The sequence below is a fragment of the Pseudopipra pipra genome, chromosome 20 (genome assembly GCF_036250125.1).
Source record: "Pseudopipra pipra isolate bDixPip1 chromosome 20, bDixPip1.hap1, whole genome shotgun sequence".
In the NCBI taxonomy this organism is placed as follows: Eukaryota; Metazoa; Chordata; class Aves; order Passeriformes; family Pipridae; genus Pseudopipra; species Pseudopipra pipra.
The window spans coordinates 10,893,709-10,914,606 of record NC_087568.1 but is presented as its reverse complement, the minus strand read 5'-3'; the positions used below and the strand labels follow the sequence as shown (position 1 = coordinate 10,914,606).

The 20,898-nt window shown below is 59.9% G+C and overlaps 3 protein-coding genes across 6 annotated transcripts; 2 read left to right on the top strand and 1 right to left on the bottom strand.

Moving 5' to 3' along the window:
• Window positions 1-1,105: 1,105 nt before the first annotated feature.
• TMEM203 (transmembrane protein 203) lies at window positions 1,106-1,907 on the bottom strand. The gene has a single exon (XM_064677274.1). The coding sequence runs from the start codon at window positions 1,784-1,786 to the stop codon at window positions 1,376-1,378; it is 411 nt and encodes a 136-aa protein (XP_064533344.1). The 5' UTR covers window positions 1,787-1,907; the 3' UTR covers window positions 1,106-1,375.
• NDOR1 (NADPH dependent diflavin oxidoreductase 1) lies at window positions 1,902-17,062 on the top strand. 4 transcript variants are annotated; one of them, XM_064677267.1, is made up of 15 exons: window positions 1,902-2,032; window positions 3,131-3,265; window positions 4,102-4,179; window positions 4,468-4,565; window positions 5,334-5,432; window positions 6,070-6,171; window positions 6,653-6,859; window positions 7,217-7,338; window positions 8,321-8,541; window positions 8,937-9,044; window positions 9,744-9,858; window positions 10,802-10,948; window positions 11,581-11,699; window positions 14,129-14,223; window positions 16,857-17,062. In XM_064677267.1, the coding sequence occupies exons 1-15, from the start codon at window positions 2,030-2,032 to the stop codon at window positions 16,999-17,001; spliced, it is 1,794 nt and encodes a 597-aa protein (XP_064533337.1). In that variant the 5' UTR covers window positions 1,902-2,029; the 3' UTR covers window positions 17,002-17,062. The 4 variants fall into 4 exon arrangements, with proteins under 4 accessions (XP_064533337.1, XP_064533338.1, XP_064533340.1 ...); XM_064677268.1 differs by lacking the exon at window positions 16,857-17,062 and adding an exon at window positions 16,301-16,543; XM_064677271.1 differs by lacking the exon at window positions 1,902-2,032 and adding an exon at window positions 2,698-2,878.
• Window positions 17,063-17,159: 97 nt separating this feature from the next.
• Window positions 17,160-20,480, top strand: LOC135425202 (E3 ubiquitin-protein ligase RNF186). Its single transcript, XM_064677272.1, has one exon. It carries the CDS (start codon window positions 19,081-19,083, stop codon window positions 20,038-20,040), a length of 960 nt encoding a protein of 319 aa, XP_064533342.1. The 5' UTR covers window positions 17,160-19,080; the 3' UTR covers window positions 20,041-20,480.
• Window positions 20,481-20,898: the final 418 nt, after the last annotated feature.

The following is a 20,898-nucleotide window of genomic DNA, read 5'->3' as shown; positions in this document are numbered from 1 at the left end:
CTACCTGAATAGAGGCTAGTGGGAGCAGGTCACACTGAGCATCTAATCCCCAGTATGGACCAGTCTGGGCTAAATATGTGTCAGTTTATGGATCCTGCTGGCCCGGGCTGCTGGTTGTCCCACTGCCATTCCACAACAGCCAGGATGAGCCAGCAGCAGCACCAAGGGACAGCCTCTGTCACTGATGGGAAGCTCCTCAGTTCCCACCCCCTTTCCAGAGAGAAGAGGAGCAGCCACTGGTCCCGTTGTCATCAGAGGATCTCTTGGGGAGATCAGCCCGACCAATACATCCCTGGTGCCCCTCGGGCCTCTGAGCTGACAGAGCAGTGACACAGCTGTTTATAGGGCAGTTCCTGTCCCTGACCCCACCTGCACAGACCCCAGGGCAGAGGGGAGACTGGGGGGGCAGAGCCAGAGCTGGGCCAGAGCTTCCCCTCCAGCCCTGGCTGCCAGGAGATGTTCTGTCAGAGGGAACATCAGCAGAACACACAGGTCTGTGACACACGGGGTGGGAAGGAGCACAGGCTGCTGAGCTGAGGGTGAGGGGCTCATTAGCCGTTCCCAACACCCTTGTGGTGGGAGCTGGACACCAGGGGTGCCAGGGTGTCCCTGGCACTGGGACCTCCCTGTGACACTGGTATCTGACACCTTGATCCACACTTCCACATGGAATACTGAACTCCTGCTCTCTGGGGTCTGAGCACAGTGTTTCACAGCAAAGTCAGGGTTCAGTGACACCCCCCTTCACAACTGGCATCAGCAGTGCATGGTCCTGCCCTTTGCCCTGCCCTCCCCAGCCTCCTACTTCCAGACGTAGGGAACGGAAGTGAAATACAAAAAACATCTGCTAAAAACCACACGTATCAGTGTTCTCCGGCTCACAGCACAGCCCCACAAAACTCTGAGAGAGCTCTGACGGGATGAAGTGCTCAGGGAAGTGAGGGGACAGATGGGAATCAATGAGCTTTGCTGTAGGGCAGGGCAGAGGTCTGGGGGGTATGAAGGGATCTACAGCACCCACCCACCCTCCAGGCAATTCCTGCTCTCAAAGCGGCAGTTTTAGGCACAACTGCTTTCTATGGAAAAAGTTTTAAATGAACCCCAATCCTTCAACGCACTTTTATTTTACAATAAAATAACTGGCACACTCAGCAGCGCTCGCAGGGCAGGACAACACGGGGGCTGGGAGGGCTGAAACAAGAACGCGGCACAACGGGAGCTTTTGGGGGAATGTGGTGCTCTGTGGCACGGCAGCGAGCTGGGGCACCGACCAGCCTGTCACCAGCCTGTCACACCCTGACGCCGCCCTCTGCACAGGGATAACGCCGAGGGGAGCCTGAGGCCCGGGCCCGTCCCCCCGTCCCCGCGGGGACCCTCAGTTCACACGGCAGGCCCGGATCATGAGCAGCTGGAGCAGGATGAAGACGGGCGACATGATGAGCCCGTACCAGAGCTCCCGCGTGTGCTCCACCAGCTTCTGGCACAGCAGCATCTCGAACACGAACTTGAGGCTGAGGATGGTGAGGATCCAGAAGAGCCGCAACACCGCCAGGCGCTTCTCGCCGTCCTGGAACAGCCGCACGGACACGATGGTGGTGAAGTAGGTGCTGAGCCCGTCGGCGGCGAAGAAGGGCACGAACACGACCCACCAGGAGAGCGCGGCGGCCGCGCCGTCCACCTTGAGCACGAGCAGCACCGTAAAGGCGAGCAGGGCCAGCGCGTGCAGCAGCAGCTCGAACGTGGCGAAGCCCAACCACTGCACGAGCTCCCGCAGGGAGAACAGCATGGTCCGGGGGGCGCGGGGCAGAGCCGGGGAGCGGCACCGGCCCTGTCCGGGGCACCGGGCCCGACCCGCCCGGGGCTCTCGGCCCGCCCGGCGCGGGCGGCGCGCGGCGATGACGTCAAAGGGGCGCGGTGATTGATGACGTCATAAGAAGTGCGGAACGGGCGGGGGAGTCCCCTCGGCCGCTGTGTGACGTCACGGTAGCGGTCGCACAGTGGTGACGTCACGGCGGGATGGGGCCGGTCCATGGTGAGTCCGAAGAGCCGGGAGATCCCCCAGGGATCCCGATCCCTGCGGCCCCTCTGCCCTGGGGACGGGCTTGGAAAACCGGGGGGGTTCACCTGGAGAAGAGAAGGATCCAGGAGAGCTCAGAGCCCCTTCCAGTGCCTAAAGGGGCTCCAGGAGAGCTGGAGAGGGACTGGGGACAGGACAAGGGGGAATGTATTCCCACTGCCAGGGGGCAGGGCTAGATAGGATATTGGGACGGAATTGTTGGCTGTGAGGGTGGGGAGGCCCTGGCCCAGGTTGCCCAGAGAAGCTGTGGCTGCTCCATCCCTGGAAGTGTCCAAGGCCAGGTTGGACGGGGCTTGGAGCAACCTGGGCTAGTGGAAGGTGTCCCTGCCCATGGCAGGATGTGGAATGGGATGAATGTGAAGATCTCTCCCAACCCAGATCAGTCTGTGATTCTGTGATTTTGTTTTTTATTATTATCATGTAATTTATTGTTAGTATTTTATGGGCACATGGTGACAGCAGCCGTTTGCAGCTCAGACATCCCTCTGGGGCTGGATTCCCTGCAGGATTCCCTGTCACACACAGGGCCTTGCTCTTTGGCAGTGTGGCTGAGAGCAGTGTGTGTCTGATCACACCTTTCTCTGTCTCTGAGCTCCAGGCTCTTCCCCAGGCCCCTTCAAGTGAGGGGAATTCATAGGGCAGACAGGAAAGCTAAAACCAGCAATGGGGAACCGCCGATCCCAGGGCTGCACTTACCCTGTGGGGATGAGGGCAGTTAAACGAGCCAGGATGTGCATTTTAGTCCCTCCGTGGCGGGGCAGTGGGGACAAGGAGCATAGTGTGTCCCAGCTGCTCCTGCAGGCGAGGACACGGCGTTAATCCCTCAGCGCTGTGCAGGGGTGGGAAGAGAGCCCACGAGCCTTGTATCCCAGTGCTGGATCCCAGCTAGTCACACTCCTGGGCTGTTTGCTGTGTCAGCCCCACACGTCACCTTGGCCCCCAGTCCCTGGTGCTCCTTTGGGTGGGGTTGGTGCTGCTGGGCCCAGGGCAGGCCCAGCTCTGCCCCCCCAGCTCCTTTCCCCTCTGGGTGGTGGCTCTGGTTTGTCTTTGCAGATGGCAGAACGGAAGCTCCTCGTTCTCTTTGGCAGCCAGACGGGGACGGCCCAAGACATGGCTGAGAGGATCGGGAGAGAGGCCACGCGCCGGCACCTGCAGTGCAGGGTGGAGGCCCTGGACAGCTGTGACCTGGTGAGATGGGACACACAGGGGACTCTGGGCACTGCTGCTCCTGCTCCATCCCCACCAGCCCCATTTCTGCCACTTGGGTATCCTCCACCCTTGCTGTGATCTGCTGTGTGTCACCAGGGCCTGGCTCTGTGCCCTCCCTGGGGGCAGCTTGTGCTTAACTCAGCTCCCTTAAATCAGGTGGGTAAAGGGAGCAGGGACTCCTGGGATGGAGTCACAGACACTCAGCCTTTCCCTGCCAGGTGAGGGGCTGGTGCTGCGGGGAGTGGGTGGGCAGCAGATGCTGCTGCAGGGCCTATGGAGGAGCTCGTGCCACGCGGGGCTGTGGGTTTTATTCCAAGCGTGGTCAGTCTGGGAGCTCATTGTGGTGTGGGCAGCCATGTGGGGACAGTCAGGACACGTATTTCGTAGAATGACACAAGGGTTTGGGTTGGGAGGGACCTTAAAGATCATCCAATTCCACCCCTGGCCATGGGCACGGACACCTTCCACTAGAACAGGATGCTCCAAGCCCCGTCCAACCTGGCCTTGGACACTTCCAGGGATTCAGAGGCAGCCACAGCTTCTCTGGGCAACCTCCCCACCCTCACAGCCAACAATTCCTTCCCAATATCCCATCTAGCCCTGCCCTCTGGCAGTGGGAAGCCGTTCCCCCTTGTCCTGTCCCTCCATCCCTTGTCCCCAGTCCCTCTCCAGCTCTCCTGGAGCCCCTTTATGTGCTGGAAGGGGCTCTCAGGTCTCCCTGGAGCCTTCTCTTCTCCAGGTGAACACCCTCAGCTCTCCCAGAGCAGTTTGTAGGCTGCTGACCTGGACATGCCTCTCCATGTCTGTGCCCACAGGCCAACCTCATCCATGAGCCACTGGTGGTGTTTGTGTGTGCAACCACCGGCCAGGGAGACCCACCTGATAACATGAAGGTAGGACATGTTCCTGTCCATCTTGCTTTTATGTTCCTGATCCAGGGAATTCTCTCTAGAAGCAGCTTGAGCAGTGGTTGTTTTTGGAGGGGGGAGCACCAGTCACCTCTCATGGGACATGAGCAGGGAGCTGGTGAGGGGGCTTTCAGAGGCCACCTCTGCAGGAGTGCTCCCCCCTGTGTTGGGGTTCAGGATGGGCCCGATGGGGGCAGAGCAGGGATCTGGGGGCTGGCAGGCAGGGCAGGCTGCCTGGGCAGCAGCAGGACTCCTCAGCTGTGTCCTCCATAGATGTTCTGGCGGTTTCTGTTCCGGAAGAACCTGCCGCCCGGGTCCCTGTGCCAGCTGGACTACGCCGTGCTGGGCCTTGGCGACTCATCCTACCCCAAGTAAGCAGTTCTGCAGCTCCTGAATGGCTGCTCCTCACAGCTCTGGCTGCGGGAGGGACCAGAGTGGCTGGAGAACGGAGGGGGTGGGGGGAGACAGAGTCTGACTCTGGATGAAATGAAATTCCCACCAGCCTTAAAAATCCTTGCTCTACCAGCCTGTGTCCCTCCCAAATCTCAGGAATTAGGCTTCTGCCCATTTCTTCCCCCCCAGCCTCTCCAAGCAGGTCGTTTGCTGCAGTGGGTCTGACATCAGGTGTCAGTCATTTGTTGCAGCCGTTCAGTTTTCCATCTGAACTGCAGGGAAGCAACTTTGTGCCACAGCACAGGCTGTGCCACTTGCCAGTGGGCCAAGACAACAGGAGACATCAAACACAAATGGCAGCCAGCCCTGTTGGTACCAGTTCTATCCCAAAAGATTGTTCCCGTGTGCCTGAAAGAGCTGTGGTGGGAGGGGTAGGCGTGCCAGAGCTCCATGGGGCAGTGAGGGGCTGGAGTGAAGGAAGTGTTCTGAGTCCCTGAAGGGAAGCAGGACCTCCATAAGTCCCTTCTGGGAGCTAGGCACAGCCCGTGAGGCCCAGCAAGTGGCAGGCAACTGCTCCTGTGAGCTGCCCTAGGTTGGGGCACAGACTGGGCAGGGCACAGGCCAGGTTGTGTTGCTGCCTCTGTGCTGCTCCTGTGGCCCTGGCAGCAGGTGCTGGCTTCTGTGGGCACTGCCTGCTGTGCTGCTGGAGCAGCCCTGCCTTCACAGCTGTGTTATTTTCTGCTTAGGTTTAATTTTGTTGCAAAGAAGCTGCACAAACGGGTGCTACAGCTTGGGGGCAACCCGCTGCTGCCAGTGGCCTTGGGAGATGACCAGCATGATCTGGGGTAAGAGCCATGGGGAGGTGTGGCAGGGGGAGCCCTGGGGTGCACTACAGCTCTGTCCTTGGGCTGCTGGCAGGGCTCTGTGTGCTTTACACATAGCCCTGCTGTGCCTGGGGAACAGCAGTGTGCTGCTCCCACCACGGGGCTGCTCCAGCAGCTCTGTGAACATGCTGATCTCTGCTCATAACGCTTCTGTGCCAGGACCTGGGTCACCTGCTTCTCCGGGGTGTCCCACGACCCCCAGGATGTGCCAGCATCTCCTGGCTCAGCTCCAGTCCTGTTCAGAGCGGGGAATGGCTGTGTCACACAGCCACGTGCCTGCAGCAGCCTGACCTGTGCTCACCTGGCATGGGGCAGAGGCTCTGTGTGGCTCATGGAATTGGTGATGGCCACAGGTAGTGCTCAGGGGGCTTGTGCTTCTGTTCAGGTGTCAGTGGTTGGGCCCCATAGAGCAAGTGAGTGCTTAGAGTGTCTGAGACATGTTTCCTCCCAGACCTGAAGCTGTAAGGGAACAGCCTGGGGTGACTGTGCAGTGCAAGGGGAGCAGGGCTGGCCCAGCATTGGGCAGGTGCAGGGGTAGCAGGGCTTGGGCCCTAAGGGATGATGATGTTCTGCTGCAGCCTGAATTTCCCTCTTGCAGGCCGGATGCAGTGGTTGATCCATGGCTTGTGGCCTTATGGGACAAGATCCTCGCTTTGTATCCTCTCCCTCCTGGCCTTGAGATCATCAGCCCAGACACACGGTGGGTGCAGAGGGTGGGCAGGGTGGGCCCCAGCAGGGACTGGCTGCTGTGCAGTGCCACACTTCCTTGGCTGTTCTCCAGAGTGGAGATGTGCTCTGCTTTGACCAGGAACCCTTCCCACACAGCTACTGGTGTCCCAAGTGTTCCTTGTTCTTTGGCCACTGGTGGCCCACTTCTCTCTGGATGGTGTGTCCCTTTGTCCCCCGTGGGTGTGTGTCAGCTGCCCCAGCCAGGTTGTGCCCATCTTGCCATCCTGATGTGCCTCTGCCCCTGGCAGAGTGTGTGTGCCCAGCCAGCCTCCCTCTGCCTGTTCTGGAGACTTTGGAATCTCCTGGCAGTCTGCATTGCATTCCCTTACAAAGCCAGCTCTGGGGAACAGGGATGATGGGTGGTGGATGCAGTGGGAAACTCCAGGCCTCGCCCTGGAGCAGCAGAGGAGCTGTGGCATGGAGTAACCACTGCATTGCTCTCCTCTCCACAGCCTGCCCCCAAAATACACCCTGCACTACCTGCCTGAGGACTCCCCACCCCCCGAGGGTGCCCTTCTCCAGCCGACAGCGCTCAGGGCTGTTCCCTCCGAGCTCTGTCCCTTTGCTGCCCCCGTGGTGTCCAACCAGCGGGTCACGGCACAGTCCCACTTCCAGGACGTCCGGCTCATCGAGTTCGACATCACGGGCTCGGCGATCACGTGAGCATTTCCCTGACTCCCCCAAGCTTTGTCCTGTGGGACCAGGTCTCCTGTAGCCTGCCCTCCTCTACCACTCCCTGTCTCCACTAATATGGGATGTTGCAGCCCTGAGGACGTGGTCCTCCTCCATGACAAAGTCAGGGGTGTGTGGCAGTGGGGGTCCTGCCCATGGACCAGTTCTCCTTGCCTGTCAATAAGAGAGCACGCTGGTGACACTGGGAATTAGCCTCCCCTGATCTGGTTGCTGGTCGGGGTGGACATGCCATGGCTGTGGCTTTGCCCCATGGCTATGCCCCGTGGCTCTTCCCTGTGGCTCTGCCCCGGGGCTGTGCTCAGCAGCTCCTGCTGCATCCACAGGTTTAGTGCAGGGGACGTGGTGATGATCCAGCCCCAGAACTGCCCCGAGGACGTGCAGCAGTTTTGCCAGCTCCTGCGCCTGGACCCAGACAGACACTTTGTGCTGAAGCCCACGGAGCCTGGTAGGTCCTGCCCACTGCTCCTTTCCCTCCCTGCTGGGACAGGGCAGCCCCTGAGCACTGGCCCAGCCTGCAGCTCTGCTCTTCCTTTGCTGTAGACCTGGTTCATGGAGTTGGGAGTGTCAGATGGATACAGGACACCTGCCTGTCTGGCAGTATGGGGACTGTCCTTCTCTCCCAGTGCTGTGATCGTGTGCATCCTGCACAGGGTCAGGGTGACTGTGGGAGGAATCCAGCAGTGCCAGGTTCCACCTGGGCCTTGTGCCTTGGCAGCACCTTGCACAGGGTGGGGAGGATCCTGCAGCCTCCTCAGACCCAGGTCATGAAACCTGTGCTTCCTTGTAAGGGGAGTGCAGGTCTCCCCACTCTACTTTAACCCCACGGACCTCCTGCAGGTGTTTCTGCAACCACAAATGAGCTCCAAAACCAGAGAAACCCCTTGGAGGCCCCTCAGAGCCCTTGGTGGCTCTGCAGTCTCAATGGAATTGGGACAGTTTTCTCTCTTGTCTCCTGAGCACCTATTCCCCTTCCACCTTTCCTGTGTCTGTCCGTGCTGGAATTTTTGCCTGGCAGGCAAACCCAAGAAAAATTCAGGCTGCTCCTCACACCCTTGGGACATACAAAGGAAACAAGGACAGGCTGACACATGACACTACTGGTTATTTCCATTGCATTGTGTGCAGAATGGGTGGGAGCCATATGGATAAGGCATTATCCCAAAGCACTTCCCAAAAGCAAGGGACAGCTGAACACCACTGACTTCCTCTGTTGCCAAATCTGTGGGCTTGAAAAGCAAACTGGGGAGAGCAGGAGGGAGTGAGGCCCCATGGTGGGAGCAGTGGGAGCTGAAGTTGGCTCCACTGGGGCATTGGTGCAGCGTGTGGGTGCCCACAGGCAGCAGGGCTGCCCTGGTGTGGGGACAGGCAGTGCCAGGCATCCGGCCCCAGGGCTGGCCCTGAGCTCTCCCTGCTGCCTTGCCTTGCAGGCACATCCCTCCCTCCCCTCTTGCCACAGCCCTGCACCATCCGGCACCTGGTCACCCACTACCTGGACATCTCCTGCGTGCCACGGCGCTCCTTCTTCGAGCTCCTCTCCTACTTCTCCACCAACGAGCTGGAGCGGGAGAAGCTGCAGGAGTTCAGCTCTGCTCAGGGCCAGGAGGAGCTGTACAGCTACTGCAACCGGCCCCGCAGGACCACGCTGGAGGTGAGGCGGGGCAGCAGGACACACCTGCTCCATGGGGGCTGTGCCAGGCCAGAAAGCACCCAGGCAGATGATCAGCCATAATTTCTTGGCTGGGGAATTTAATCTACTTCATCCTCTTTATGAAGTGTCTGTGAATTTCCACTGGCAGTTAAGACCAGCTGTAGATCCTTCTCGCTCTGAGGTGGGCTCTCTGCTGCAGCCTGAGAGGCAGAGGGCAATGAACACAGTCGGGTGGTTGGTGCTCAGAGGTGCCCGGTGGGGTGCCTCTGGTTGAGGGCAGCGTGGCACAGCCATGTGGGACAGCCTCTGGCACATGAGAACAGGCAGGCTGCCTTCTAGGGGGATGCAGGTTGTCTTCTGGGGTGCAGCAGGTCTCACCCCTCTTGGCTTTGCAGGCCCTGTGGGATTTCCCTCACACCACGTGTGCCATTCCAGCTGATTACCTGCTGGACCTCATCCCTCGCATCAGACCCCGTGCCTTCTCCATCGCCTCCTCCCTGCTGGTAAGAGCTCAGCCCCTTAGGCCTCGTGTCAGGCTCTAAGCTGGGGGTATGGCAGGGCCTGGGCTGGCTGTGCATGCCTTGGGTGCCCAAGCACTATTCCCAGGCCCCTGGACACCCATAGCCCACCCAAACCCCTGCTCTGCAGTGAGTCTGCAGCAGCCTGATCTGCTGGTGCCAACCTCAGGGCTGTGCCAGCCTCCAGATTAGGGCACTTGCTCTCCTGCAGCCCAATAAGTGCTGTCCCACTGCTCCTCAGAGGTCTGGTGTCCTTGTCACCAGAAGCAGTGGGATGTGGTGCTGTGAAGGCTGAGAGTGCCCCAGGTGGCCCTGGCAAGCAGGAGTGCTGCTCCCTGTGCTGCCGGGAGGTGGCAGTGGGACCTGGCCCCAGTGCTGGCAGACATCAGCCCAATGCACGGCTGGATTTGTCCTCCATGGGGGCCTCTTGGCTTGGACGGTCACTGTCACTGTTGACAACTGTGCAGAGCATTCCTGCAGCAGTGCTGCTCTGGGAAAAACCATTGGAAAGGTTTTGGGTAAGGGCGTGCTCCATTCTAAGTGGCTGTTTTGGGCTAGGATGAGTGTTGCAGGCACCCTGGCAGGAGCTGGGCACAGGTTTTGTCCCTGGAGGAGGTGCTGGGCCCTTCCTGTGAAACTGTGCTGGGTATCTCCTCATTTCTCGTGGCTCTTGTCTGGACACAGGCTCACCCTGACAGGATCCAGATCCTCATGGCAGTGGTGCAGTACAAGACACGGCTCAGCAAACCCCGCCGTGGGCTCTGCTCTACCTGGCTGGCTTCTCTCAATCCAGAGCAAGGTAATTGCTTGGACTCTGTGTGCTTGTCACAGCACCCAGCAGTGACCCCTTGGGACCTTGGTGGAGCTGTGTGTGTGCTGGCCACGTGCTGGAGCTGCCTGGGTCCTGGCTGGAGCACCACCTCCGTGGGGGCTGGAGCACACTTGCTTGGCAGGATAAGCTGAACTCACAGGTAGCTGTTCTTCCTTGCTGCTCCCATCTTCTTGAGAGCATGGTGTGCTCCTCTAGCATCCTCTGAGCTCCTGGTTTTCTCCCAGCTGCTTGACCCTCCTGCTCCCGAGTGTGCCCTGCTGTCCCCCTGATGGCTGCTCCTGGTGTCCTGGAGCTGGTAATATTCTGACTGCTGGACACCTCCAGCCCTGCAGCCCCAGCTCTGGGAAGGCTGGTCCTTCCTTTGAGCGCATCCACCCTGTCCTGCAAAGCCTGTGTGTGCTGCTCATCTACTTTAACCACAAACCACCTCCAGTGGGTCCCCACGCAAATGTGACAACCTCATGGGGTCTCCCAACTGCAGAGTGGTAGAGAATTCCTCTGTATGGGTCCAGGGCAAGACAGGGGCTTCTCAGAGTACCTCCATGGGGCTCTTCACCCAGATGAGTTAAGTGTGGCCTCCCTTCCATCCAGCCAGGTTGGGATCTCTGCCTGCCTTCCCTGCTGTCCTCCCTGGCACGGGCTGTGTGAGGAGAAGGCTGTCCCACAGCCCAGGTGCTGAGGGGCTCTTGCCTTGCCCTGGGGTTCACTCAGGTTCTTGCAGAGGAGATGCTGAGTCAGCTGAAGCACTTTTCACACGCACAGGGTGTGCCCTTGGTGCTTGGGGTGGTGAGCCAGGTGCTGTTCATGTCTTTGGAGCATCCTGGAAGAGCTGGATGCCTGGCTCCCCCTCTGCAGGCTGTGCCAGGGGCAGGGATGGTGGAGTGATGCTATTCAGTCTGTTTGTTTGCAGGTGATGTCCGGGTGCCTCTTTGGGTGAAGAAAGGAGGAATGAAGTTCCCAGCTGACCCTGCCACCCCCGTGATCATGATTGGCCCTGGCACAGGGGTGGCACCTTTCCGAGCAGCGATACAGGAGCGGGTGGCACAGGGACGTAGAGGTGAGGGGTGGTCCTGGGAGGGATTTGGGGTGCCCCTCGCTGCAGACAGGTCTGTGTCAGCAGACAGCAAGGAGGGACTGGGGGCTCGTGAGGGTGTGGACGGGTGCAGGGTTTGCTGTGTTTGAGTGGGAGCAAGCTGGGCTCAGGGGCAGGTGAGGACCAGAGCCTGTGTGTGCAGCCTGTGCTGCAGGGCAGCTCCTTGGGTCAGCGTAGGGCTCTGCAGAAGCTTCCTTGGCTCTCTGAGAGTGAAGATGGGTTACTGAGCTCATCTGCTCCTGCACAAGGAGTTGTGCCTCTACCCTTGTCCCATTCTCATTCCCCTGACTCAGCCATGAGTCTCAGCAGGAAGCTGAGGCTGGTGGAGGGGAACAGGCAGCCTTGGGGGACAATTTTTGCTCTACCTGCTCCCCACCTCCTGCTTTTCCAGTACACAGGGGCCTCTGGTTGCCACAGGTCACTTGGCTTCATGCTCACGTGGCTCCTGGCTCTTCCAGGCCTGGGCTGCCAGGCAGGTGCAGCAGAGAGGTGGAAGCCTCTGCTCTCAGCCCCAGGTCCCGTGGGCAGCAGCAGTGCCCAGCACTCACAGGGCATTCGGTCCTCCCAGCACAGCCCTTGTGCTCTGCTCTCTGCAGGGAACTGCCTCTTCTTTGGCTGTCGACAGAAATCCAAGGACTTCTACTGCCAGGCAGAGTGGGAAGAGCTGGTGGCAAAGGGCTTCCTGACACTCTTCACAGCCTTCTCCAGGGACCAGGTTAGTTCCCAGAGGAGGAGGGTGGATACAGAAGTGTCTCAGCCAGCACTGATGAGACTCTGTCAGTGTGTCTGTCCCCTGTAGCTGTTGGCATGGCCTGTGAGGAATCTAGTGGGGTGGCACAGTGTCACCTCACTGCCCCACACACCTCGGTGCTGGCTGGGATTTGCACCCCAGCTCTGCAGTGCCGGGGCCCTGCCGGGACATGTGTGACTGGAAAGGCTGCTGGTACGGGGCTGGAGAGCACTGGAGCAGATAAGGCATTAGCCAGCTTTGCTTGGCTGGACCACGTGAGTGATAAAAGGCTCACAAGCCTCTCGGAGGGTTACCAGGCAATAATTTTCCTTGGTTAAGTACCACCCTTCTCACTGTGTCCCTCTGAGCAGTGGCTGAGCCCAGGGAGCTTGGCCTCTGTGCCAGTTCTCCCCAGGTCTCAGCCATCCAGGAGAAAGTTCCCTGTAGGTACAAGCATCCCCACAACTCAGCCCCTCACTTTGCTCCCTGGTTTCCTAGAGAGTGTCTGTGGTGAGCAGCTCTCATTCTCAGGGCTGCAGGGCTTTTTATGCTGCCAGAGAGGCTCCCTGAGCTGGGGTTCTGTTTCACTGCCTTGCCCTGTCCCTTGATGGCACTGAAAGCTCAGCCTGGCTTTGGAACAGAGATCTGATAAAAAGGGAATGGGGATCTTACGGTAGCTCAGCTGCACCAGCCCTTTCTCCTGACTGTGTGCATGTGTTGACATGAGTCCAGCATCTTTTATGCACTCACTTGTAAGGCATGAGCTGGATGCTTCTGTGAAGGCTTTCCAAGTCTGTGATGAACAGGAGCAGCACTGCAGAGGGTTCTTGGTTGACCAGTGAAGGGGGGACCTGCTGCTCCCGGAGTCTTGAGAGCTGCCAGAGCCACCTCCTGCCCTCACAGACTCTGGAGGGATGGGACTCCCATGGGAGTCCCTTCCTGCTCCACAGGCCAAAGCACTTTGTCCTGAGAGTCTCCTGCCCCTGAGCCATGCCAGGAGGTGAGCAGGAGCACAGCCAGGTGGGATGAGCTGCATTGGGCCGTTGTACCTTGGGCTTCAGGAGATACCACAGCCCTTAACTCATCAAAAATTTTGTTGTCAAAGAGCCAGGCAGGGGCTGAGATGCTCCATAGCTGAGCAGGATTTCCGTCTTCTCTCTTAAGGTGCCCTTTGCAGTGACCTCCTGTCACATCACGGTGCAGACTGATCCCAGCCTAACGTGGCTGCCTCTAACTCTGAGCAGGATGCCCCAGGGTTTAGCTGAGACACTGTGACCCCAGTTTGTCACTGGAGTGCTCTGGTTTCTGGGCAGTTGCAGGTCCTTAAATGACCCCCTGAGAGCCCCAGCCTGGCTGGCAGCACTCAGCTCATTACTGTTAACGATGTGAGGCAAAGCTGAGAGCTGAGGTGCTCATGATGGGCATCACCACTCAGAGCTGTGGAGCCGTGCCCAGGTCGACCTGGCACTCCAGTGCAATCAGCCAGTGGGGCTGTGGGACCTGCTGCCCACGTGAGGACCAGCTCCTGTGACAGCCAGGGCTGGTGCTGCTCGGGGTTGTTCCCACACACACCTCCAGCCTGCAGCACACGGCCCTGAGCCACAGCGAGAGCCGTGCTGGTGTTGGGGCTGGACGTGGGGAGGGGGTGTGGGGAGGGGGCTGTGCCTGTGGCTCAGCTCACTGCTGTGCAAAACCGGGTGTAGTGGGATGCCCAGCACGGGACCTGGCCTTCATCACAGTGTCCCCCTTGTCACAGGAGCCTTCTGGGCCAGCAGTGAGTTCAGGCACGCTAGCAATGGTGTTCTCTTGGGCAGGAGCCAGGGCTGTAGGCAGTTGCTTGGATTCTTGAAGTCTTGAGGATTAACCCTTTGGGAACTCTCCTTAGTTGGGCTGTACTGTGCCAAAAGCCAGTCCCTGAGCACAGTGGAGAGGCAGGGAATGGGACCAAGGCCATCCCTCCAAGCTTTCTGCCCTTCCAAGATGTTTCAGGTCTGCAGCAGCCAGGGGTGTGGGGAAGGGTCCCTATCCTGCAGGAAATTTGGCACAGGGAGGCCACAGAGCCTCCTCTGCCTGTGCTGGGAGAAAAGGGGAGAGGGCAGGAAGGAAATCCTCGTGGGGCCTCCCCACCTCATGGTCCTAGCCAGTGGACACCTAAAGAGTTGGGAGGGCTACTTTGTCCTCACTGAAGCTCCTGCTGCTGCACCAATTTCCCTCCAGCCCATCTCAGTGCACTGACATCAGATGTGGGGTTCCCCTTCCCTGTGTGGTCATTGATCCAACTGCTTTCCCAGTGCCCCTGCTCTGGGGGGCTGTGCTGTCCTGAACCCTTGCAAACAGCCCCTGAGAAGAGTCCTGAGAGCAGGAGCTGTGGCTGCTGCCAGGGCTGGCAGGCTCAGTGCCCTGTTTACCCGCAGGAGGAGAAGGTTTATGTTCAGCACCGCATCCAGGAGAACCGGAGGCTGGTGTGGGAGCTGCTGAGCACTGGGAATGCTCATGTCTACCTGGCTGGGTGAGTGAGGGGTCTCTGCGCAGGGACTGGGGGAGTGGGGCTGCGTGTTGCTGCTTCTCCACCTGCTTGGAGACATTCCCTCAGCTCAGCCCCTGGAGTGAGTACACCCCGTACCCCGACAGGTCCCTGCGGGCTGCAGTGGCTGCTGCAGAGGGACAGCTTGTTCCTCCTCTCCCTGTGTCCTGCTCTGTAAGCTCTGGGCTCAGAGGGTTGTTTCTCACTTGAAATCAGAGAAAAGGGTTGTGTGGTGCCCATGGCCACTCATGTGGGCAGAAGGTTTTGAAAGCATAATATACCAGGGCTCCAGAGCAACAGCTTTGGGACCCCGGCATGTTCTGTCTGGCTCTTCACACGCAAAACTGCCTCCCGGGGCAGGGACAAGACTGGCACCACAGCCAGTCTCCTTTGACAGCACAGTCATTCTCCAGGTGGTTGTCTTGGACTAGTTGGACATCTTGAACTGCTGGCCAAAGGTGGAGTCTGGTCTTTGGAGGCAGAGCATTGGCAGCTCTGCTCTGAGCTCTGCGCCTCTTTTCCTGGGCAGAGCCCTTGACCTGCCTGCCGTCGTGACTCCCTGCACAACAGGGAGGAGAGGGGACTGCTCCCCATTGCCCAGGGTGAGGGTTGTGAAATGCTTTGGGCTCTTGAGCTGGCAAGAGGCTGGTGATGGTGTTTGTGGTGCACCCCATGACCTGGAAAGGGCTGTGCAAACCTGGGCCTTGCTGTCGACACGAGCAGCAATTGCAGGAGGCTCCTTCCTGCCTGTCCTGTGCAACAGCAGGAACTTCCCCGGCGCCTCGTGGGGCCAGACTGGCCTTGCTGCATTCCTGGGAGAGGGAGATTCTTGTTTACTGCCCAGGAAGTGGAGGCCAGGTCTCCCGCCACACTGTCTGTCACTGCTGCCTGCACTGCTGCCTGTGCTGCCGGGCCTCGCTGCACTGCAGGGCTTCCTGGGCCCTTACCCCAAACTGGGCCCTCCTACCCTTGGATCTGGGCTTCATGTGTGGTGCACTTGGGACGTGAGTTGTGCCACCATCCACAGCCCAAATGCTGAGACTATTGGGCAGCTGTTGGGTCCTTCTTCCATCCCCTTTCCTACTTCTTTGATCCTATTCCCTACTTTCTGGTGCTGGCAGAGATACCCTGGGGACTCCCAAAAGAGGATCAATGTCTTGGAAAGAACAGGCTTGCACAACTGTCCCTATGGCAGGATTTTGGGTGGCCGTGAGGATGGTGTTTTGGGTGTCGGGGTTGCTCTGAGGCTGAGGGCCTTGTCCCTAGCACAGGGTGTCCCTCAGCCCCCATCAGGCAGGTGGGATCCTTGTCCTCCCTGTACAAGTGTCCACTTGCAGAGGGCACTGTCCCTCCCCTACTGAACAGCCCACACTATGTGGAAAGACTCCCAGGATCACCCTTCCCTTTCCTGGCCCACAGATTCTGAACTGCCTGTGGGGTGCCAGACAGGAAGGTGCAGGTGGGCAAGCCCGAAAATGGCCTTTTCCCCCCTAAAAACAGTATTCAGAGTTTCAGCCAGACTAAGATAAAGTGAGTCCTGAGCTGTATGTCCCTGAGCAGTGTCCCTGGGTCATGTCTGCCTTCAGCCAGGCCAGCTCTGGGGAGCCAGGGCTGTATCTGCTACAGAATTGTTCCCAGCTTGTCTTGCCCAGGGGCAAAAAGGTTGAAAATGTCTCTCCTTTTCTGAAAAAAATAGCTATTTGACATGTTTTCCATCACAAAGCCCAGCTCCATTATCTTGTACTTGCATATCACTGCCTGACTCAGAAACAATAGACTCTTCCAAAAAAAGAAGACCTCCTTTCTGGGTATTTTGGGATGTTAATCAGCTTCAAACAGCAAGTCAGAATTCTGCCTTGTTCTTGGGAAACAGCAAGGACGTTGCCAGATGCTCGTGCCAATTGGAGCAGCCTGGGAAATTTTTTATTAGATTTTTTTTTTGTCGCACAGGCAGTTCATCAAATGAAACTCTATCCAGGAAAAAAAGTCTGAATTTCTGATTTCCCCTAAGAAATAATTGTGCTTGAAAGCATTGAATTCTATTTGGGTATTTTTTGCACAGGGGCTCGTGTCTTCTCCTCTATTTCTCTTATTTTGAGGTTTGAACTGGCTTCAGTTCCAAATGTCACTATCAAACCAATCATCTTGGATTTCCTGAGAGCTGGCAGCAGCAGGACGGGAGCGGCTGCTCCTTCCCAGCAGTGTCTTACCCAGCTCAGGATCAGACATGTTTGACTTTGAGTGATTCCTGAGATGAAAGGACAGCTTCCTGCCCTCCTGCCAATAAATTCCAACTCTATGCATATTCCTTGTGTCCCTCTAATGAGGATGCTGGCAAATGGAGCCATGTGGGGCTGCAGTTCAGGCTGCCGAGCTGTGATGCTCCTTCCCCGAGGTCTGGGTACTGCAAATGCCTGCACTGGGAAGCCCTGTGGATAATGGGGCTGCTCTCGAGGGAGGGGTAGGATGACAAGCCTGTCATTTATCCCGTGCCAGGCAGCCCATGTGGCAGGGTGAGACAGATTCTCACTGCCCTGCTGCCCCCTGATCCCAGAGCACTGGGGTGCTGCCCCTGGTTTTCCTTTCTGGCTGCATTGTGCCCCTGCTCTGTCCCCCAGGAATGCCAAGCAGATGCCGGTGGCGGTGGCCGAGGCCCTGCAGTCAGTGCTGCAGCTGGAGGGTGGCCTGTCGCCCTCGGAAGCAGAGGAGCATTTAACAGCCCTGGAACGGTCCCAGCGCTTCCAGTCTGAAACCTGGTCCTAAGCCTGGCTCCCTGCCTCCCCCTTCCCCACAAACTGTCTGAATAAAGGAGCCAGCACAGTGATCTGCCTCTGGCATCTTCCTTGGGCTGGGGTTACCCCAGCCTGGGCAGAGGCCTGTCCGAGGGGGTGGATTTACCCAACCAGCCCTTCCCTGATGGCAGCAGGGTGGGAGGTGTGGGAGGGGGCTGTCTCCTGGGGGGCTGTGTTTGGCTCCCCATGCCCAATCTCCGCTGGAGCAGAGGTCAGGGGTCTCTGGGGGGATGCTGCTGGCTGATCTGCTGTCCTAGGGGCTCCAGCCCCGGGGGTCTCCATGAAGGGTGGGCAGCACTGCTGGGCATTGCTGGAGCCAGCAATGGCAGTGACCACTGTTTGAGGGAAGGCCCAGAGGAAGTGAACTGTTGCATGGGAGTCTCTCCACCCTGGCATTAGTCAGCAGCGTTTGCTGCAGGAGGAGGCTGCCTGGACAGACCTGTTCCCCCTGTCTCCAGTGGCCAAGGCCAGCAGGGACAGGCACAGGAGGAAGCCTCGATCCCTCTGTCTCTGCCGCCGGTTCATCATCCTGAGCCTGCTTAATGCTGAGGTCTGAGCTCTGTGTGCCAGCTCCTGCTGAGTTATTGCCTTCCCTGCTCTGCTGCATCTGTCCTCCACCCCATCCTGGGAGCTGCTTCCAGCCCTTTCCCTGCAGCCTTGGGGTTGTGCACCCTCCTGGCCCTGCCAATGTCCCAGTGGGACCAGTGCCACCACCTTCCTCCCCCAGTTCAGCAAACTGGGTGCCACCATGTAAATAGCAATTAGGACCCAGGGCATGAATCAGCCAGGGACAGTCCCTAGGAGCAGGCTGGGACAGGAAGAGACAGCAATGCCACACCACACCTGTGACCCAGCCACCCTCCCACGCTCCGAGTCATGGGGTCTTGCAGGGGAGAGCAGAGCCCCAGGGCATTGCTCGAGCTGTGGCACCACAGGGAGGGGGAACAGGGTGGTTTTGGGGCTCCCCACCCCTCTATTTTGCCCTGAGGAGCTCTTGCACTTGCAACCCCTGGCTGGACTGAGTGTCCCCATGGCCCAGGGACAGCCCCGGGGGACAGTGCAGAGCTCCTGCATGGCAGTCATCATGCTGGTGACACCATCCCCTCATCCAGGCAGGATACTTCCTTCCAAGCCCTGCAAACTGCTTGTGGGATATGGCAGGGAGAGATGGCCCAGCACAGGGACTGACCTGGGGGATAGGGAGCTGGACTGGAGCAGCACAGGGCCTGTGCTGGGCGGCTGTACTGTCTCTGAGCGGGGAGACAGCGCTGGGGGAACACAGGGCTTGTGCTGGGGGGCTGTGCTGGCTGAGCACAGGAGCAGTGCTGGGAGGCTGTGCTGGTCTCTGAGCTGGGGGGCTGTACTGGAGGGGCCCATGCTGCCATGCCCAGGGGCAGGGGTGTGGGGAGCACTGGCCGCAGAGGTGGCTCCATTTGTGCTGGGCAAGGCGAAGAGGCGGCCGTGGGCCCGGCTCCTCCCCGGCTCCGGCGGGAGCTGATTGGCGCGGGCATGGCTTCCTGCCCCGGGCTGCTGCATTTGAGCCGCTTCCAGAAGCTGACAAACCAGACTGGTTAGAGCCAGGCTCGGCCCCAGCCCTGCCTGGCCCGCAGCAGGAGGCAGCTGCCTGTGCGGGTGCCCGCCACGCCTGCACCCCTCCTGGCAGAGCAGGCAGCGCCCAGCGCGTCCTCCCCGCCGGACCGTGGCGGGTCAGGACTGCGTTGGTGCTGGGGAGGAGGAAGAGGAAGAGGAGGAGGAGGAAGAAGAGGCTGTTGGATGCTCATGGTGATGCCCCTCTTGGGGTGTTCTGTCGGTGAGGATGATGGGGGTACACCCTGCTTTGATGGCTCCTGACCCTTTGGTCTGGGAGGGTGCCCCAAACTGCGCCAGAGGGATGGTGGGACTCTGTGCACATGCTGCTGCCTCCAAACCCTTCTGGCAGCCGTGCTGAAGGCTGCCTGCTGCCCTGGAGCAGCACCCACGTCCTGCGCCCAGCCCCAAGGGGTCTCCGGAGGTGGTGGGTGAGGGGGGTGGCCTTGGAGCTGCTGTCCTCATGGAGGCAGCAGCAGGCGAGGAGGCAGAGCCTGGGCCCCAGTCTGTGCAGACGGCTAGTGGGGAAGGCTGTGCCAGGCAGTGGGGTGAGAGTGAGACTGTGGGGCCAGGGGACCCTGGGGAGCCACCCCAACTCTGTGGAGAGGCGTCTGCTGCTGCCTGGGGACACTGGAACCCACCACCAGCGGAGGATGCAATGGAGCCGCTCCTGCCTGGGCATGATGAGCCACCTGCAGGGCAGGACCCTCCTGCTGCCACCACCACCAGCCCCATCCCGCCCTGCAGGGAGAGCCCAGCTCCGTGGGGGGTGTCTCCCAGCATGGAAAGCGCCTCCAGCTCTATCCTGAGCCTCTTTGGCAAGGAAGAGGCGATGTCGAGCGATGAGATGGCGGCGGCAGCGGAGCCATGCCACGTGCTGGCGGGCAGTGAGGACGAGTGCCCCATCTGCACGGAGCCCTACGATGACCAGCGGCACAAACCGGCCCTGCTGAACTGCAGCCACGGGCTGTGCCGCGCCTGCCTGCGCGCCATCATGGACACGGCCGCCGGCGCTGAGTTCGGCCGCGTGCGCTGCCCCATCTGCCGCCAGAAGACACCCATGCTGGAGTGGGAGATCTGCAAGCTGCAAGAGGAGCTGCTCCTGCTGCACGCCCAGCCCGGCTCCCCCGGCACCCTGGCCACCCCCCGGCCCCCCACCCTGCCACCCCGGCGCCCCGGCCTGGCCGGTGCCCTCGAGCATCGCTTCCAGGTGCGCTTCCACACCAGCCGCATGTTTGGGTGCCTGCCCTGTGTCCGGTACCCGCCCTGCCTCATCCACGGGCTGGCGCGGCTGGAGCGCCGCTGCCGCTGCTGCTACCTCCTGCTCCTGGCGCTGCTGCTGGCGGCAGAGATGCTCAGCTTGCTCCTCATCTTCCTCCCCATCGTCCTCATGGTGATTCTCTTCCTCATCCTCGATAAATAGTGCTGGGTTGGTGCCCCCAGGCTGAGCTGTGTGTGGGGAGAGGAGCCCTGCTCCTGCTCTGCCCCGGGGCTGCAGTTGGGTTGTGGTGCCAGCTGGAAGCAGGCCTGTGACCCTGACCTGGCGCTGCCGGTGAGCCCGTAGTGGTTGAGGCAGCGGAGGAGCTGGAGCAGACAGCCAAGGGAGGCAACCCCGAAGCTGGGCAGCACCGGTGCCCCACGGGGCACCAGGAGACACAGCCCTGGAGCAGCAAAGGGCGGATGGAGTGGGACCCCTTCCTGCACTGGGAACATCCCTGGCACAGGGCTGGGAACCAGAGGGGCTCTGCAGGCAGAGCAGGACTGTGCCATGGGCTGTGCCGTGGGCTGTGCCACCCACGCCCATGACAGACAGCCTGGGATTCCCCAGCGTGGATTGGAAATACAACCTGCATTTGTACCACAGCCATGTCCAGCTGAGTTCAGTGCTTGGTCCAGGCTGAGCATTGTCCCCTTGGGGCCCAGTGGTGACACAAGGAGGGGATGGGCACAGCCAGTGTTCCCCAGCCACCCTGAGAGGGGTGCCCACCCCACCCGGCACCTCCCAGCCCCTGCCGTGCCGTGCCAGCCCGTGCTCAGGCCGTGCCCTTCAGGCAGATAAGAGAGCAAACACGGCTCTGTCCCTGCAGCACACGGGTGGAGGAGCCTGTGGTGAGCGGCACTGGGGCCATGCCCACGTAGGACCTGCCCATGGCTGCCATGGAGCAGGAGTGTCCCAGGGCTGAGCAGGGTCTGGACTCTGCCTCTGGCTGGGCAACCAGGCTCAGATGGGGGCCCTGTCCCAGCCAGGCAGTGCCCGAGTCACAGTGCAGCTCCTCTGCAC

Bases quoted from the DNA above. Each gene is read 5' to 3' on its own strand.
- NDOR1 (XM_064677271.1), top strand. From the start codon at position 2,741: ATGGGGAACCGCCGATCCCAGGGCTGCACTTACCCTGTGGGGATGAGG. The intron at 2,879-3,130 runs GCGAGGACACGG...TTGTCTTTGCAG, and splicing joins TGTCCCAGCTGCTCCTGCAG to ATGGCAGAACGGAAGCTCCT. The intron at 9,859-10,801 runs GTAATTGCTTGG...GTTTGTTTGCAG, and splicing joins TTCTCTCAATCCAGAGCAAG to GTGATGTCCGGGTGCCTCTT.
- LOC135425202 (XM_064677272.1), top strand. From the start codon at position 19,081: ATGGAGGCAGCAGCAGGCGAGGAGGCAGAGCCTGGGCCCCAGTCTGTG.
- TMEM203 (XM_064677274.1), bottom strand. From the start codon at position 1,786: ATGCTGTTCTCCCTGCGGGAGCTCGTGCAGTGGTTGGGCTTCGCCACG.